This window comes from Saccostrea echinata, unplaced genomic scaffold, assembly GCF_033153115.1.
Source record: "Saccostrea echinata isolate AGI-Se365-2 ecotype Australia unplaced genomic scaffold, CSIRO_AGI_Sech_v1 ptg000003l, whole genome shotgun sequence".
Classification (NCBI taxonomy): domain Eukaryota; kingdom Metazoa; phylum Mollusca; class Bivalvia; order Ostreida; family Ostreidae; genus Saccostrea; species Saccostrea echinata.
The window spans coordinates 2,095,170-2,113,564 of record NW_026889752.1 but is presented as its reverse complement, the minus strand read 5'-3'; the positions used below and the strand labels follow the sequence as shown (position 1 = coordinate 2,113,564).

Below are 18,395 nucleotides of genomic sequence, written 5' to 3'. Positions count from 1 at the left end.
CATGTCGTTTGAAATTCATATTTATATGAGTTTTTTAGCCTATAATTTTAAGGACATGTAAAAGTCATAGAATCGAAGAAAGAGATTATTTTTTCAGGGGATGGTCATTTGATTCTAGAAAGGGGGGGGGGGTCAAAAATTGTCGAGTCAGATCATGCCTTCTCATGAAGAATATATTTACTTCTAGGATGACAAGAGCTTTCATTTTTTTTTTTTAGTTTTTTCTTCTCTGAAAAATGTTTGACAAACAAAAACAGGGAGGGGTTGTCCAAACTAAAAGAAAACTTTCTTATTCATTTCCAAGATCGTTCATCCCCCTCCACCCCTACCCCCAGCACACACATACACATACCAAACAAAAATCAAATATTTGCCCCTTTATATTTCTTTAAAAACATGGGATAGAAAATTCTGATTTATATCTTCTGGGTCAATCAGTAACACCGTGCGTTCTAGCGTAGCTGAGGTGGATTGAAAATGAATTTCAAACTAGAATTTCAATCCAATGTTTTTTCGGACGTCCGTGTCGAATTGTACCCGCCCATTTTATTGTCTATCATTCAATGTTTTGACTGTAATAGCTGCGTATTTCCAATTTTGCCAGTTAATGTTCCGCGGTTATATTTATATAACTAGGCAATCAGACATTCTATGAAGTCTAGAATGCACCGGAAAAAAATTGATGACAAAGCAAAAGTTAAATCAATATTTGATTTTATGCTTTATTTCAAAAGAGAGATAATCTTTATCTCCTGGAATTGCTGCAGTTTTTGTATCTATAATGATGGTTGAAATGAACACATTTCTCATGAGATTGTGAATAATGGAAAAAAATTAAAAGTACTTTAAAATTTCATATATATGATCCATACAAGTATTTCATATGCACAGACTTAGCATGACTATCAGGTAAAAAAAAACATTCTTTCACAAAGATTCACTCTTTTACAAAATGTCATCCACTCAATATGGCGGTCTGTTTCTCCTTGGATTTGGCCTGTCATTTCTGGGTGGTGTGATGGCAATGTCGAGGAAATCTCCGATAACAAACTTTTTGCTGGCGAGGCTTATTCCATCATCTTGGCCGCGGTGACCAGCACAGGTGGTACCGATCTCCCGCAGTCTATAAACTGGTGCCCTGGGATCAGGATACACAATGGCAAAATCAAAGAATGTTCCTTTTCTCCTAGCCTCTGGGTTTACCTCCTTGACCAGACTTGTCAGCTCCTTAAGTGTTGCATCTAGCCTGTTTTCATAAAACAAACATGAGGAGTGAATTAATTTTTTCCTTTGTAAATGTTGCTTTTTCAGTAAGGCATAGATAAAATTTTTTTTGATATCTGTCATTCATTGTGTTGAATCTAGGATTTATACCTATGTATTAAAATCTATATTTTATATATTAGTAAATATATTTATTTATATAAAAATAGAAATATTAGAAGGGTTGCTAATAATATTCTAAATGTAGTAAATACACATGTACTTGGGTTCAGCTAACAATATACATACATGTACCAGTTAACAAAAACATTTTCTCTAGGAAATGATCTACATTCATTGTGTGTGTGTGTGTGTGTGTGTGTGCTTCAACATCTTAATACAAACATTTTTCTAGATATTATCCAAACAAATACCCTAAATTTTTAATTCCTTTTTCAAAGTTAAGTTTACCAATTTACCTAACTGCTATAAAACACACGCTTACTCTTCTTGCCGAAAATTTTGAATATTTTCTTTGATTGTATTGTTGAACTTACAGTTCTTTTTCTCATATAACAGAATTAAAGGACTGATATTAAATGTACACCTGTAAATGATCTCTTGACATATTTAAACAGAAATGATTACATATGTACTTTAATTAATTCCAACTTCTATTACAGAAGTTGTTTGTTCATAGGTATACATGTAATTATCAAGTAAATCTACAACACAAAACATCATGCTTTTTTTGGAATGTAGGTATAAATTTGTTTGGATGCATCATGTGTGTTCCTGAGAATAAAACATGTTGGTCTTGATGATGAAAGGTTTTTTTGTCGTCTTTTTAATCTTATTAGTACTAGTGGAAGAATACTCAGTGTCAACAGTGCAAAACACATATCAAAAATCAAACCCTTATAGTTTCATCTTGATTATATCCTTTTTTCTAGAACAAAAACATATTGATTCACCTCCTATGCATAATAATAACTGTTCAAAAATTGTTGATTATCAACGCACAAACATAATTCTCTGTCCTCCACCTGAACCAATGGAAGAGGGGTTGTAAGAGGATCAAGGCAGCATATTGTAACTTTATATTCTGAATTGTTTCAGTGCAGGACACATATCAAAAATCAAACCCTTATAGTTTCATCTTGATCATAAGTCACTGGTGACTTACCATGTGTAGATCTGAAGTTCATTAGCTGGGGTCTGTCCCCTGTGGTAGTCACTCATTGGATTATGTCGTCCTAGATTGCTGAAGACTCTTAGGAGAAGGGGACAGGTCTGAAATCACAAAAGATCACACATTTATTTTTTTTTTTTTCATTTTTTTTTCTTTCAAATATTAACAATATATATTTTTAAAAATCGTACATCATTTAAATAGTAACCATTTTCAATCAAGAAGGAATCTAGTTTTTGCCCATACATGGCACTTTGTTTGGTCTGACCTTCCTTGCACCAGGGGCTAATGTCAATTCTTCCTCCCAAAAATCATATAAATGTGTTACAGTATCTTAAAAGAAAGAATATATATAAGAAAGTATCAAATGAATAATAATTTAACACAAGAGGACTAGCTCCTCTTAAGTTCTGTTAACAATGGTTCAAGGAATGTTTGGAGATGTTTCACCAGCACTTCTTATGTGCATGATGTGTTCTTAAAAAGTGATAGATTTTGCGATGCATTCAACAGCACATTGTCCCTTGCTTACGGACATTTCCTATCTCCACTATGAAAGAGTTTCGCTAAGTTAACTAATCACCATATTAATATATGATAACTTATTATCTGCAAACTACTACTGTGTTTTTTCCAAAGGATCATAATTTCATGGAATCAAACTTTCAGTTCAAACCACAGGTTGAAAAAATACAACTTGATTCCATGGATTACTGTTTTATGTCTTCAATGAACTTTAAGTGCAGTGTGACTGATTTCTTTGGAAAATTTGTATCGGCACTCATAGCGTAAATTAATCCTACATGGAAAAACTACAGAATATAATTTACCTTACAATAAAAGCATGAAAAGAAAGGTGTCAAATTCATTAGTTAGAAAAATCTAACTGTGTCTCAGGACAGGCCCTCATCGGATCCCTAGTACATTATCATTTTAACGATAGAATATTCCATTCATCCATCATTAGTTTACCCCATTTTTCACAAGTCTATACAAACAGGGTTAGATTCTTCTGTATGATGATTAAAACCAGATAACCTACCTGTAGTTGGGATATTGTAATCTGTCTGGGTAATTTCCCCAACTTGTTTTATTTAACTAACCACTTTAACTCACATATCTGTTCTATACTGTAGTTATATGAACAGGTCCAGTACAATCAGTACATTTAGCTACGTAGCTAAAATTACCTACTGTAGCTTTATTTATCTACCTCAGGTAGCTTTATTTAGCTATTTCAATGCAACTTTTCACAATTTTGCTTTTTATTTTAAAAAGACAAAAAGTCACAAGTAAAAGTCTACTGATATTTATTCTACATGTAGGTATTATTTAAAAAGCAATCTAACGCAGAGATAGTTTGAACACTTTTAAGGAAAATATGTATTTTCATTGTTTGAGAAACTGTCCACTGCCTTATGTGCGATGAGGCGTGGATAAGTATGATTACTTCACATTGTGCTCATGTTAACCAAAACTGGTTTTCTATGTTATTTCACTCAAGAAGTAACTGTTAGATCACAAATTAACTGTTGTATATAGCCCCAAAACTTTTAGAACTTTGATTGCAATTGTGCAGAAAAAGACACATCTCCACAGTCTAGACGAACTCCAAAAACAGCGTGAACTCCGAAAACGAAGTCTTTGGCTCCATCATGCATTGCGGCAAAATGGCGTCCGATGTAAACAAACGATGGATTGTCGTTCGTTTCTCCAAATATACGGCAGCATAATGGCTGTATTTAGTGCATTGTTATTTCATTTTATTTTTTGTTGAATGGATAATTGCATTTATTAAATTATTTTGTGGATATTGACTTTATTTCTTGCTTCAAACTCTTGCATAATAGTGAATTGGATATACGACATCGAATTCAATACTGCCGGTAAGAAATATTTTCTTATTTAATTTATTGTCTCCTTGATTTAAATTTTATATCGTTCCTACAATAAAGGTGCTTTTATTTGTTTTTGAAGACACCCAGCTTGTATTTATTTTAATCAGAAAATGCGCATTTTTCACCACGGAGCAGAGATATTAACAGGTTCATTTTTAGAAGACATGTTGTGCCCTTAATATTTAGAAGAGTGGTTTTTAAAGTTTTCATATTAATAGAAAATAGTTTTAAAAATGTTTTCATAATAATATCTAATCGTATGTGATAAAAAAAAATCGGTAAATAACAATGGCAATAACTTACGCGTTCAATTCCGATGTCGTACACAAATAAAAAAAAACGGAATGCTATTTTATGTGTAAAATTCAGTCACGCTTTTTACAGTTACAATATATATGTCCCTTTTTGCATATATATCCCTTTTATAATGCATATTTCCTTCTCAAAACGTATCATTTTCTCTGTAATTGATCTGACTTGAAACGTTAACTTTGAAAGTAAATATCTACTTTTTTGCAAATAAAATCAAAAATCTGACAAATACGATCTCTTCCGAAGTCTTTTATTTAGCATTTCTGAGTACTGGCATAATTGCCATACTTTGCAAAACTTTGCACGGACAGTTTTTGTACACCCATCATTTTTGCCGAAAAATCGCCATTTTTTGTGTGTGTGCGCATGCGTGGACTCTATTTTCGGAGTCTTTTTCAGTCTCAATTTCTTACTTCCGGAAACGCTGTTTTTGGAGTTCGTCTAGACTGCTCCAAGAGTGATTTTTTCATGAACTGTTTTCAGATGAGTTCAAAGTTGAAAATTATCACTGCATCAAAGTGCAATTTCTGCACTTTCTGGGATAAATGCTAATTTAAGAAATATGTTTGATTTAGTAGCTAAATAAAGCTATTTCAGATAGGTAAATAAAGCTATGTAGGTAATTCAAGCTACGTAGCTTAATCTAGTGATTGTACCAGACCTGATGAAGCTAAAAAAAAATGTAGCTTAACTGCAGTATACGTATCAATTCATGTTTTGCAGATGTAGCTTTAATGAATAATAAACTGTATCGAGTTGACATGACCAGAACTCTTGCACGAGTAGCAGAGCATTTGCCTTTTTTTCTATAAAAAAGAGAAATGCAGGCTATATTGAAAAACACACAAACACACTGAGAAACACAAAGACACACTTATAAGGTTACCTTTTCTCTATCAACCGGCTTTTCCGGCTCTCGTTGCTCTTCAACAACCATGGACTCGACAGTGGCCATGTTTACTTTGTTATTAAAGCGTCAAAATGACTGTGAACGAGAACTGGTACTCGAAGCATTTTATGAACGAGTCCAACAATTATTTCCGGAAATGATTTCAAGATGGAGAAATTTGTTTTGTTTATGTTCTTAAAAATATCATTTATAGCAGGTATGACTCATTAAAGTTTACATTTTTAACTCATATAGATTGCTCTTTTCCAGAGTATTTAATAGATTAAAATATTTTAAAAGGAATCATTAGTTTTAACGATCTATTTTTATGTGGGGGACAGGGGTTCTTCACTTGCATGGACTTTATCATATTTATCATTTATGCCTTTTTAGGAGACATCATTTTACAAACAGATGAGTTTTGTTCTGTCTGCTATGAAGAGTATTGTAGAAATCCAGCGTACTATCGAACCAAATACAACTTTCAAAACAGCATAGATGGATATGAGGATGTTAGGTCACAGTCCTATAATTTTTACCAGGTATGATACAGGATAAGTATTTGTTTGCTTTATATCACTTCAAGAATATTTCATTCATACTGGGAATTTGGGACACCATCAATTGCCGATGGAGAGCTGCTAATTTAGACCTGTAATCAGAACTTACATGTATGGCCATTAATCAGCTGTTAATCAGGTCTGGCACAATGTCTTGATTTAGCTATATAGCTTGATTTAGCTATATAGCTTTATTAAGCTATTCAGAATAGCTTGAATTAGCTATTTTATCACAGCTTTTTCTTAAATGTGTTATTATCTCAGCATGCACAAAAAGTTGCACCTTGGTGCAGTGATAATCTTCAACCTTGAACTCTTCTGAAAATAATGTATGTTTAAATCAGTCACCAAATTGCGTCTCCTTAAGGTCAAGATCTAGTAAATAAAAGGAGCCTACAGATTTCTCAAATTTGAGAAATAAATTCCTTTAATGAAGCTTTATAAGTATAGCTTGGTCAAATAAGGTGTTTCGGGGCATAATTTGTAGGTAAACAAGACGAAAAATCATATCTTAAACTTTCATTTTCAATGAAAAATTAAGAAAATCAGTCATGAATATGGTAGTTTTTTCCATATCAGACAAATTAAATGTGTCCAGATTGCCTACAGTCTCCCAGAAAACGGTATTTTGTATGTTCTTAGCCTCTTCTTTAAAATAATATTAAATTGAATATAGGTTTCGGGATTACTTTTCACATGATTTCAAATTGAATTCCAGAAAAGTACTTTATTTTCTACATAATTCATTTACAGCTGTAAAGTACGGGAAAAAGAAAGTTTAATTTGATTATGACATCATAATGGATCTAGCATCAAAAAGGCAGTCTAAAATCATTTACTAGATCTTGACCTTAAGAGACTTTGTACTCGAAGTTTCTGGGGCTATATAAAGCAATTGATACAGTTACTTTTTCAATGAAATTATAAAGGAGGCCAATTACAGTCAACAAGATAATTGATTGGTCATAATTCAGTACAATGAGAAGTAATCATACTTATCCACGCCTCAATGCACACAAGGTAGTGTACAGTTACCCAAACAATGGAAATTCATCTTTTGCTAAAAAGTATTCAAATGCTGCAATGTTAGAACTATCTTTGATTTTGCTTGTTGTCTTGATAGCCCCAAGTAAATACATGAATAGTCAAATACATGCGACTTTTTGTCTATTTCTTACATAAAACATTTTTGTGAAAAACTGCATATAAATAGCTTTATCAAACTATTTTGAATAGCTTAATAAAGCTATATAGCTATTTCAAGCTATATAGCTAAATCAAGAGATTGTGCTGGACCTGTTAATTGAGCAGTGAGATATCTTTTTTTGTGCCGGCTCCTACTGTGACAGGGTCTTGGTTTATAGTTTTCATCAGAAGTACTAATTTTTGTGTTCCATAGAGAGATTCAAATCTGTGACATTAAGATAAACTCCTTACTTCCTGTACTTCACAACCTTAGAAAGAAATGCTCTACCCACTGTTCCACTGGCAACTTGTAGGATATGCCACATCCCCTCTAAACAATTGATGATGTATTTACACTTCTCTGTAGATCCATGCTAGTATTTAAGAAATGAGTAAAATGAATTCATTTCAAACAAAAAGTTTGTCCCTTTGTTGCTAATTTAGAAAGAAAAACTGATTTTACAAACACTTTCGTTTGTCCTTTGCAAGTTTTCAGTGTTTATTTTTTACAGTTCTCTGTATAAAAACAATTAATTTAATTTTTCTGTTTGGCCTAAGATGGGTTAGTTCATACAATAAACTGACAATGTCAACAATACCTGTAAATTACAAAAATTAACCTTGGCAATTGTTATATGGTAAAGAAAAGAAAAATAAGGTAAACAATAAAAAATGATTTATCTGATGATCTGATTGGCCTGTAAAAGTCATCCCCCCTTATGAATTTTTTTAGCACTTCAAATTTATTGTTTGCAGGGATACACATTGTCTGTACCATTTCTAAAGTTAAGGTTTACCATTTCTCTAAGATGCATTTAGACTGAAAGTTTTTATAGTAATAGATATTAAATCTGTCTAGCAGTCCTACGTTTTATGACAATTATCAATGTGTAAGATAGTTAAAAAGAATACCTTTCTACCTACTCACCTTGAAAAATGTGGGTTGTTGGACATACAGTCCCTGAAACGTTCTACTTTCCCACTTGAACGGTGAGCGAACGGTGAACGAACGGTGAACGAACGCTGAACGAACGCAGAGCGAACGGTGAGTGAACGATGTGTGAACGCTGAACGCAACTTGGTGAACGATGTGTGAACGGTGAGCGAACGCAGAACGCAAACGGAGCGCAAACGCGAGCGCAAAGTGAACGGTGAACGAACGGTGAGCGCAAGATGAACGATTTATTCGGAATACCTCTGATCTTTTCCTTGCACTGAAACTATTCCATTGTATTCTAATGCCTGGTGATAAAAAAGTAAATAATAAATAAATAAATAAACAAACCAATGAAAATTGTCCTAAGAAAGACGATACATGCACATTAAGTTAAATTATTAATTTAAGTTTCTTACAATATTTTCTGCACATATGTACGATGTTTAAATTCAACTTTTTAATAACACGATTTTTCTCGCTGTTAAATATTGTAATTATTACCGAACGCTGTAGTAGAACAGATGAAATTAATCTAGTTGTAAAATAAATATGTTTATTCTTATTTGATATATATAAAACCATTACAAATAATGTGGATTTTAGAAGAGAAAACTACGGACTTATAGAATGAATTACAATGGTTGTAACAACCATACAAGGCGATTCCGTGTAAAATAATGAGAAAAAAATATTTTACAAAAGTATGTGGACGCATTGCATAAATACACTCGTATTTTAAAATTTTAATGCAATAATATACTTATGCGTCAGTGTCACATAGTAAATTTTACAAAATTAATTTACAATGTTACACAATTTGATTTTATAAAAAGAATCATTTTAATTACTTACTTTTTGACATATGCTTAAAATTATCTATCTAACAATTAATGTTTAGACAGTAAAAAGGAAAATGTCACTCAATATTTATTTAAGGAATTAGTGTCAATCCTTTGCCTCAAAGAGCGCCCGACTCGTATGTGTGATAATTGCGTAAATGTGTTAATTGAAGTTTGAGTGAATGCCATGTGTTGTGTGAGAGAGGCAGTTTTAGAACCGCCGTGGACAACCCCGGACGTGAATATTAGATGTACTGGACATTCCGTCATCAAGAAAATACAATTTTACTCTGGACTATTCCGAGTTACCAAAACGTTTGTGTGTGTGTCCGTGTGTGAGCATTTCAAATCGTCCTTGTTTTATGTAACTTTACTCGATTTATTTTCGGATATACAAACTTCTACATTTATATTTCGTAAATTATCTTTTAATAAATTTCATCACAAGTTCACTTGTGTTAATTGGTGGAGTATCCAAAGGGTAATTTACCCGGGGGTATTGCATTTCCTGTGCAATACCTAGATCCTGGTACCAAGACTCTTACCAAAGCAGTTAATTTCCCCAAAATCGCGTAATAATGTCAAATTCAATGTGTTATCGTTGTGGAGAGTTATTCTACAAAGGACATCTTATCAAGTGTAAGGCGATGAATCTACAGTGCTTTAAATGTCAACAATTTGGCCATCTTTCCAAACAATGTAGGAACTCTGAAACAAAGCAAGTGACCATTCTTGTCGTGAAAAAGAAGTCCGTCCACAAGAAAGAACGAGACCAAAAACGCTGGAACGAATTTAAGTCTAGACGCGTGTCTGCCATGGAATTGCCATTTTACAGCATTGAGTCTCAGGCTGAGTTTCTATTTGCAATCAATTCTCTGTTTCCAACGTTTTCAGCTGACCAACACCGTAAAAGGGCGTCATTAACTGATAAGATACGGATTTTAAAGAAAACAATTGTGAGCCAGGAAGAAAAACTTTCATCTTTAGAGTGTAAACTCTCGGTCGCGTGGAAAAAGAATAAAGACGAGAAGGAAAGGAAAAAAGTACATGTTGAGGACTTGGAAGACAAACTCACAGACGCGCGCACGAAGAACAAAGCCCTTGAAAAGAAAATCGGAAGAATGGAGACAGAAATTTATGAACTCAAAGAATCCCTTCATTCAGTGGCTGATCGGCTCGTTGCAAAGGAGCGACAACTATGCTTTATTAAGTTAGCACCACCGACACCCTGTGTTCCAGTTCCAATACAGAAAAAAAGTGTCGGGATCAACACGGACACTTGTAACGCTAGGGACGTCAGCGACGCCTCCACACAAATGCCAGCTATGGAAGCGCGCAGAACAAGAAAAGTTTGGTACCCGCCAGGTCATCCTAACCGCCTAGAAGGCAAACAGTCCTCGAGGAAAAAAAGACCGAAACATAATAAAGAACAACAGAATGCTGCATCCCCTAACTACCCCGTATCACCATATCCTCATGTAGTGCGGACGTATCAACCTTCACAACAACAGCGCTTTTCATCCTGTCCCCGACAGCCTTCCATACCGACAGCAAATTATGTTCCCTTTTATGGATTTTGACTTTGAGCTCCGGACTATCAGTGACTTTTTACAAATTGTTTTAAAATTCAAAAACATTTAAACTCTTGTCATATTTTTTATTATTCAATTATTTCATAATATGTAGACTCTGGGTCAAAGTCTCACTCGGAGAGGGGAAGGATTGTCACATAGTAAATTTTACAAAATTAATTTACAATGTTACACAATTTGATTTTATAAAAAGAATCATTTTAATTACTTACTTTTTGACATATGCTTAAAATTATCTATCTAACAATTAATGTTTAGACAGTAAAAAGGAAAATGTCACTCAATATTTATTTAAGGAATTAGTGTCAATCCTTTGCCTCAAAGAGCGCCCGACTCGTATGTGTGATAATTGCGTAAATGTGTTAATTGAAGTTTGAGTGAATGCCATGTGTTGTGTGAGAGAGGCAGTTTTAGAACCGCCGTGGACAACCCCGGACGTGAATATTAGATGTACTGGACATTCCGTCATCAAGAAAATACAATTTTACTCTGGACTATTCCGAGTTACCAAAACGTTTGTGTGTGTGTCCGTGTGTGAGCATTTCAAATCGTCCTTGTTTTATGTAACTTTACTCGATTTATTTTCGGATATACAAACTTCTACATTTATATTTCGTAAATTATCTTTTAATAAATTTCATCACAAGTTCACTTGTGTTATCAGTTTTATTTTTTATGATGATTTATTGAGAGGACTTCTACATGTATCTGTAGACATTTCCCGGCCGTGATTATACTAGGACAAGATGATACAAAGAGGCAATCATATTATTTGTTATATATTAAAATTCACAACTTGATATTTAAGTAATTTGCTGTCATAGTTTTTATTAAACAGACAAATGAGAGAGAGAGAGAGAGAGAGAGAGAGAGAGAGAGAGAGAGAGAGAGAGAGAGAGACTCGGTTTTAGCCCCCCCCCCCTTCCTCAAATGTTTGTACCTATATCAAACAAACATTCTAATTTTTTTTTTAATATATCAGGCAGTGGAAGTAACCATTTTTTATCAACAAATCCAGTTGTTTTACAGTCATAATCGGTTTTTATTTTCCTGCTTCAAGTTCACACGAAGTCCACGTGCTTGACCTGTCAATCAAATTCATTCGACACTGTGCAGGTGTGAAAGTCTCGTCACACCGAAGGCAAAGTGTTAGTATTTCCAAGAATATTTAACATATTTCTTATCATTTCTAGATCTGATTCCAACATTTCTAAAATAAATAAATAAATAAATGAATAAAATATACATTGGGACTTTGTTTAGATGCATATTTGTTTTGAGACCGAAATTTTTGTGCTACAAAACACATTAACTTCTTTTTAAATGTTAATTAAAATGTACTGGAAATACTAACTAAGTAACCGATTTAGAGGAAAAGGGGGGGGGGGGGGCTCTTAATAATATCGAATGACAAACATGTAAAGTTACGGTGAAAAATATCATTACTGGAAAATCACCTTCAGTTGGTTATATAAATGATAATCATGTTATAAAGGCATTCCTCTTTCTCTAATTAAAGACTTTATATATGTAAAGTAGAAAAAAAAATTTAATGTATCACATTTTAAACAAATATTTTTTTAACCACACTATAGCTATCAATTTAATTCGCTCTAAAGATATTTAATTAACTGGATATCCGCAGTACTGTTTATCATTCTCAGAACAAGTTCTAACATGTATTTCTGTATAAATTGAAAAAAAAATGTGATAGAAATAAATATTTTTGTATTTTTGCTGCAGTTGGTAAATTAATTGACTTCGATTATTATCTATCCATTAACGATTTCTCGTCTTTAACATAACAACAAAATGTTGCAGTGCTTGAAGTATCAGTATTTTGCCCGTATTTAAATTTAATTTTTCAGCATTGTTCTACATAAGAACATACATGTACTTATAACAACATTTATTTTCCAGATAAATTTTATAAATAACCTAACAGCTATGTTAGAATAATAAAAATAAATAGTGTAGATAATTTTTCTCCCCATGATCTAAATGATTCTTTCAACACGGTATGTTATTTATTAAATCCAAAACCTGTAAATCCTTACTTAAAAAAAGATAAATCCTTTCACTTCGGAGTTCCAAATGACACTGAAGACTGAACGATAAGTGAACGCTGAACGCAAGGTGAACGCAAAGTGAACGAACGAAGAGCGAACGGTGAACGCTTTGTGAACGGTGAACGCGAGCGCACAGTGAACGCTGAACGCAAAACTGTGAACGGAGAGCGAACGGTGAACGCACGGTGAACGCACGCTGAACGAACGGTGAGCGAACGGAAAAATGGGAAAGTAGAACGTTTCAGGGACTGTAATTAAAAAAAAAAAAATAAGGATGGCAAATAGTAAGAGGGGGGGGGGGGGGTTCTCTGATTGACCATTCAAAGGGAAGTAAGTAAGTAATATATTTATTTCCAATTTTGGGCCCAGAAGGCATACAAAGGCATAAGTAAGGGTAGTGAGTCTAGGAAACTGAATTTATATATTGTGCCTTGCATTCAACACTTTTAGTGTAGCTAAGTTTACAGAAAACAATTTTTATGCACTTCTCAGTTGGGTCTTTCAACATTGAACAAATTAATTTTAATAGTTACTGTAAATGTGTACCATTAAGATAAAAATAAACAAGTATATCATTTCAATTTAATATTTGTTATTTGTGTGGATAACTTCTATTGACATGGTAATAGCTTAATCGTTCATTATTTACAGGACTCAAGGAACTGTATTGTATCCATAAAGGCCAAGCCTGAGCATCAGATAACAGTTGCTTTAGATGTTCTTGACATTGATGCCAACCATGGTCCTGTTAATGAAGATGGCATTCCATCCTACTGCAAAGATTTTCTGAAACTTTTTAATGGTTTGTTTTATATTAGGGATGTCAATTTTGTCAATGATTAATATTCGAATATTCAATGAAAATATTCGAATATATTCAAATATTCGATAAAATAAATAAAAATCTGGTTTATTTTAAATACACATCATGCTACTCTCATGAAAGGTTTAGCGTAGTTATTCTTATATTGGAAGTAAAATTGTACAAAGACTTTTGTATATGTACAATAAGGAATTCCATTTGATATTTGTCAATGTTTGAAATAAATGATTGATTTAAATGTAGAAAAGTATAATTTTAACAAATGATACATGTGTATTTATAGTAGCTCCAAGGAACCAGTCGCCTTACCAAGGATAGTTGTATACTGTTCAGATTTCAATACATGTAATTAATTACAATTATCAACCTAATAAGAGATATGATTATAATCTTTGATACAATGTTTTTAAAATATAAACAAATATTACCATAGACAATTTTCCTAGGTAATTACATGTAACTAATTTCCCGATAATGAATATAAAATTCAAGATTATGTACAACCCAAGATAATCAAGTAATTTACACATTTATTCTGAAATTGAGCCCCACTACAATATTAATTACAGACTAATTCTATCGGACAATCATTCAATGATCAATTAAATTTATTTTGATAAGTTTACTGTTCAGGTCTTTTAGACATTCTAAGAAGGTTTTCATTTTTTGTCCTCGATTCTAGATCCGATCGTATTTATTTAATAAAAACTAGGAAAGTACGTTTTGTTATTATACATAAAGCATTGTTGTATAATTCTTTAATACCTTACTCAAAACAAAATAATTTTGTAGATATATATGACAAGAAAGTAGTGAAAGAAATCAGGCGATCAAAATTGATCGCTAGTAAATTAAACAGGGATAAATCCAGCACTGTTCTAATCAAAATTTATTAATCACAGTACTTCTTTTTTATGAAATCTGAAAAAACACCGAATATTCGAATCTTAAATTCATATTCGAATATCAACTCATCGAATGAATATTCGAATGTTCGAAAATTCGTTGACATCCCTATTTTATATATATAAAGGTGACATATAACTCATATTCAGTTTCTCAATCCAACTCGGACTTCAGAAACTGTCCTGGACATCTTTTATTTTTTCTACATTGCTCAATGGGGTTGCTAAATTTGTATACAAAAAGATCAGGACCTAAATGTATACATATGCCTTGGTCTTTTAGATTTTAAAACTGTCTAATTAAAGCTGAATAAAAATGTTTGTGTACTCAAATTGGCATCCACAATACTACAAGTTTGAACATTTTTTATAGAAAAATGTGGTAATGATATTTGATAATTGAGAAACTTTTCTCATTATGAATGCAAACATTGAGTATACAAACAAATATTTATTTGCAATTTCAAATTTATGTGGAACTTCGCCCCTTTGCAGGGCCTCGTGTTGACAATGCCAGACTGATCCCTGGATTTCCCCCTGGAGGTTTGTGTGGGAAAATCCGATCCTCCGCAGATTTCCCCAATCTGAGATCCTTCAAAACTACACAGAATGAACTGACTGTACAGTTTGTTACTGACAATAAAAAAGATAGCAAAATTGGATTCACGCTCCGAATCAGGCAGATTCCTTACTCTAATCCAGGGAACCTGTATCCAGATGGCAGTAATCCTGGTGGTATGTTGAACATAAAAGGACATGTTTCTATTTAAAAAAATTTCAACTATTAAAATTGCTTGCTCTTGCAAGAAAAGACAAGAAAAATTGGAATAGGCCAATCTTTAAGGAAAAATAATGCTAAAACTGCTTAGAATCTTTTGAGAAAGATAAATTCTACTATCAAATTAGAGAAAGATCGTTCGAAGAAATACTCCATTTTATAAATTCCCTTCAAAGGTTGGAGTGATGGCTCGTTCAACGAGTTCCAGAATAACTGGGATGAACAGATTGTGATCCCTGGGGGACAGGGTCCGGGCAGTGGGAACGATTACGACAAGGAAACGAATGGTCTGACCTGCTACTCCTGTAGTTACTGTAACGTAGAACCATTTAAACCTGAGGACTCTGGTGTGGGTACGGAGACAGGATGTCATGTCTGCTCCAAGGAGTGGGATGATGGTAGGTTTTAATGGGTATTCCAGAAGGGGATTCATTTGTACATGTGTATATAAACAATAAATTATTGCCTTCAGGGCAGATTTATCTGAATTCAGAATGAGTTGGGTCATTTAACTGCTTTTTCAAGACTTGAAGACCAGGTGGTCACATATATGAGAGATAATATCTTTGATTCTGGTAATTGAATGAGATGCAGAAACATATGTTAGTCAGTTACAAAAATGAGGCAATTTTATGAATGTTAGAGTTATGTCCCCATTCCCCATGTCACGTTAAAAGTAAACCTAAATATTTTGAATTTGTTATGGTACATTTGGACTTTGCAGGCAAAAAAACACATGCACTGGTTGACAAATATTTTGAATTTGTTATAATAAATTTGGAGATTGCAGCAAAAAACACATGTGGTGGTTGACATTTTCATTCCTACATGTACATAGCTTTAAAAATGTTGTGTAACATTTCATTCTCTGATGATGATTTTATAATTTATGTGTACTTCTGCATTAAAAATCAAAGGAAAATAATAGAAAATAAGGTGCTTCATAGTTAACTTCTTTTATTATAAATTTTGGTATTATAAATGCAAACTTCATTATCTGCATAGTCATTAAAATAGAATTGAAATGTTTTTTTTTTCAGTAATTGTTCATTTTATTTTGCAGAATACCAAGTTGCCAGAAGAAAGTGTTACTCCCAGATTGAGTATTACAGAGTGCTACAAAGCTTAGGAACAGGTTATTATCATTTCATTGAGTGGTTTATCTTTTGTCTGAGTGACCTTTTTGTGTAAGAGAAATTCACTGTATAGCCATGACACAAAAAATTGCAAAATAAGATAAGAAAGATGTGAATAATAAAGAATAAGGGGGTATATTTTTGAAATATTACATATTAATAATGCAAAGAACAGAGGAGAAAATGAAAAACCAATCTGAAAAATACAGTACCAATAATGTTCAGTGTAATGTATTGTATTATCAGACTTGTATCAGACTTGTATAAAATTAATGTAATCTTGTAAAGTGTGACTGTTAAACAGTATTTTTAGGGATTTTGGTATCTCTTTTCAGATTTGCAGCCAGTCACAGACTACATTGGTTGTAAAAAATTTATCACCACCTATCAGCGAGCCGTAAACTACTGCTTCTGCAAGGGAAACAAGTGCAATTCAGGCAATCATGTGATGTACAGTTCAATAGTTGTGATTTTTAGCCTTTTATTAGTGAAGTTTTTATACAAAATCTGAGAAAAACTTCATCTTTTAGAAAGGAACTGTTTTTCTACAAGGCTGTGCCATTTTATGGATTGGAATATACATATCATGACTTCAATACACATATCATTTTGATATATTTTGTGTATATATATATATATATATATATATATATATATATATATATATATATATATATATATATATATATATATATATATATTGAAATTCATTCCAATTGTTTAAATGTTTTTTTTTTATGATTTTCTTGTTGTGAATTTTATTATTATAATAAGAAGAAAATTTTGCTATTTTATGGTTGTGAGATATACTGTAAAGCCTTATTATCTTGAACTCGATGGGACCAATTAAAAAAAAAAACTTCAAAATATCCAAAGATTCAAAATGTTGAGGGTAAAATACTCCAAGAAAAAATGCTTGGACCTCCAACACACTTCAACATATCCATGGTATTTGAGCCATTGTATTTGAAATAGCCATGTTCTAGTTACCAAAGTTTAGCTGTACTTGTAAAATGTGCGAAAGGTTGTGCATATCCATTTAATATTATTGTCATCTAGACTTATCTCTGTGTTTGTCATTCCATGCAATATCACATCACCTCCCTATATGAAGATTCCATTCATACTTGTTTTCTAGTGCATTATACACAATTTGACTTTTGATATCATAAATTAAAAAAAAATTGCACTGTTTGTGATTTGCATATTTACATCTGATTTTTTCTTCCAAATAATGCAATTTTTTTCTTGCATATTTTAAAATTTTAAACATTTATTTTCATTATGCGTTTTTATACATGTATTTATGTGTACCATATTAGTTAATAGACATGAATATAAGTTTATATGTTTTACATTCCTTATGTTGAGTGATGTCATTCTTATGTTAAGCATCGAATGATGCAAGACTCTTCTTTTCAAAATAACAATTCTTTTAAATATTCATACAATAAGGATGCATTCTGGAGGTTCAATTAGTGAGTAGTTACTTTGATAAAAGAAATAATACTATTTTTTTTTTAATTTTTTCTGTTCTGGAGCTATACAATTCATTGTAGTTCTTTGTTGTTAATTGCTATTTTTTATTTATATGTATACAATGTACTTTCCATTTTATTCATAATCAAACCTTTTCTTTGTATATCAGTTCAAAGTAAGCTGTGAAAAGTGTTAAACAAATGATCTTGATGCAATTGATTTAGAAGCAAAATTATCAAAATCCTTTATTTTTTATACACATAATTTTAAACAGATGTGAAATATGTTAGCTTTTAAGCTCACCTGAGCAGAAAGCTCAAGTGAGCTTTTCTGGTCACATTTTGTCTGTAGCCTGTCTGTAAGCCTCTCATTTTTGACTTTTTCTCAGGAACAACTGGGCCAATTTGAACTGAATTTGCAATAAAGCATCCTTGGGAGAAGGGGATTCAAATTTATTGAAATGAAGGGCCAGGCCTTCTTTAAATGGGGGATAATTAAGAATTTGTAATAATTTGGTAACATCTTTCAAAATATTCTCAAGAAGTACTGGGCCAGAAGAGTTGAAACTTATGTGAAAGGTTCATTACACAATGTGGAG

The 18,395-nt window shown here is 32.5% G+C and overlaps 2 protein-coding genes across 2 annotated transcripts; one reads left to right on the top strand and one right to left on the bottom strand.

Annotated features, from left to right (window-relative positions):
• Positions 1 to 708: 708 nt before the first annotated feature.
• Positions 709 to 5,599, bottom strand: LOC133178510 (histone deacetylase complex subunit SAP18-like). The gene is made up of 3 exons (XM_061313199.1): positions 5,492 to 5,599; positions 2,390 to 2,496; positions 709 to 1,246 (listed from the first exon to the last, which is right to left on the bottom strand). The coding sequence occupies exons 1-3, from the start codon at positions 5,558 to 5,560 to the stop codon at positions 964 to 966; spliced, it is 459 nt and encodes a 152-aa protein (XP_061169183.1). The 5' UTR covers positions 5,561 to 5,599; the 3' UTR covers positions 709 to 963.
• A 43-nt stretch (positions 5,600 to 5,642) lies between these two features.
• LOC133178509 (uncharacterized) lies at positions 5,643 to 16,904 on the top strand. The gene is made up of 7 exons (XM_061313198.1): positions 5,643 to 5,711; positions 5,888 to 6,036; positions 13,328 to 13,478; positions 14,900 to 15,139; positions 15,359 to 15,580; positions 16,246 to 16,317; positions 16,654 to 16,904. Exons 1-7 carry the CDS (start codon positions 5,663 to 5,665, stop codon positions 16,827 to 16,829), a joined length of 1,059 nt encoding a protein of 352 aa, XP_061169182.1. The 5' UTR covers positions 5,643 to 5,662; the 3' UTR covers positions 16,830 to 16,904.
• Positions 16,905 to 18,395: the final 1,491 nt, after the last annotated feature.

Coding starts and splice junctions, on each gene's coding strand:
- LOC133178510 (XM_061313199.1), bottom strand. CDS start 5,560: ATGGCCACTGTCGAGTCCATGGTTGTTGAAGAGCAACGAGAGCCGGAA. Junction 2,497..5,491: donor AGCCGGTTGATAGAGAAAAG/GTAACCTTATAA, acceptor TTGTGATTTCAG/ACCTGTCCCCTTCTCCTAAG. Junction 1,247..2,389: donor GAACTTCAGATCTACACATG/GTAAGTCACCAG, acceptor TTATGAAAACAG/GCTAGATGCAACACTTAAGG.
- LOC133178509 (XM_061313198.1), top strand. CDS start 5,663: ATGGAGAAATTTGTTTTGTTTATGTTCTTAAAAATATCATTTATAGCA. Junction 13,479..14,899: donor TTTTCTGAAACTTTTTAATG/GTTTGTTTTATA, acceptor GCCCCTTTGCAG/GGCCTCGTGTTGACAATGCC. Junction 15,581..16,245: donor CTCCAAGGAGTGGGATGATG/GTAGGTTTTAAT, acceptor TTTATTTTGCAG/AATACCAAGTTGCCAGAAGA.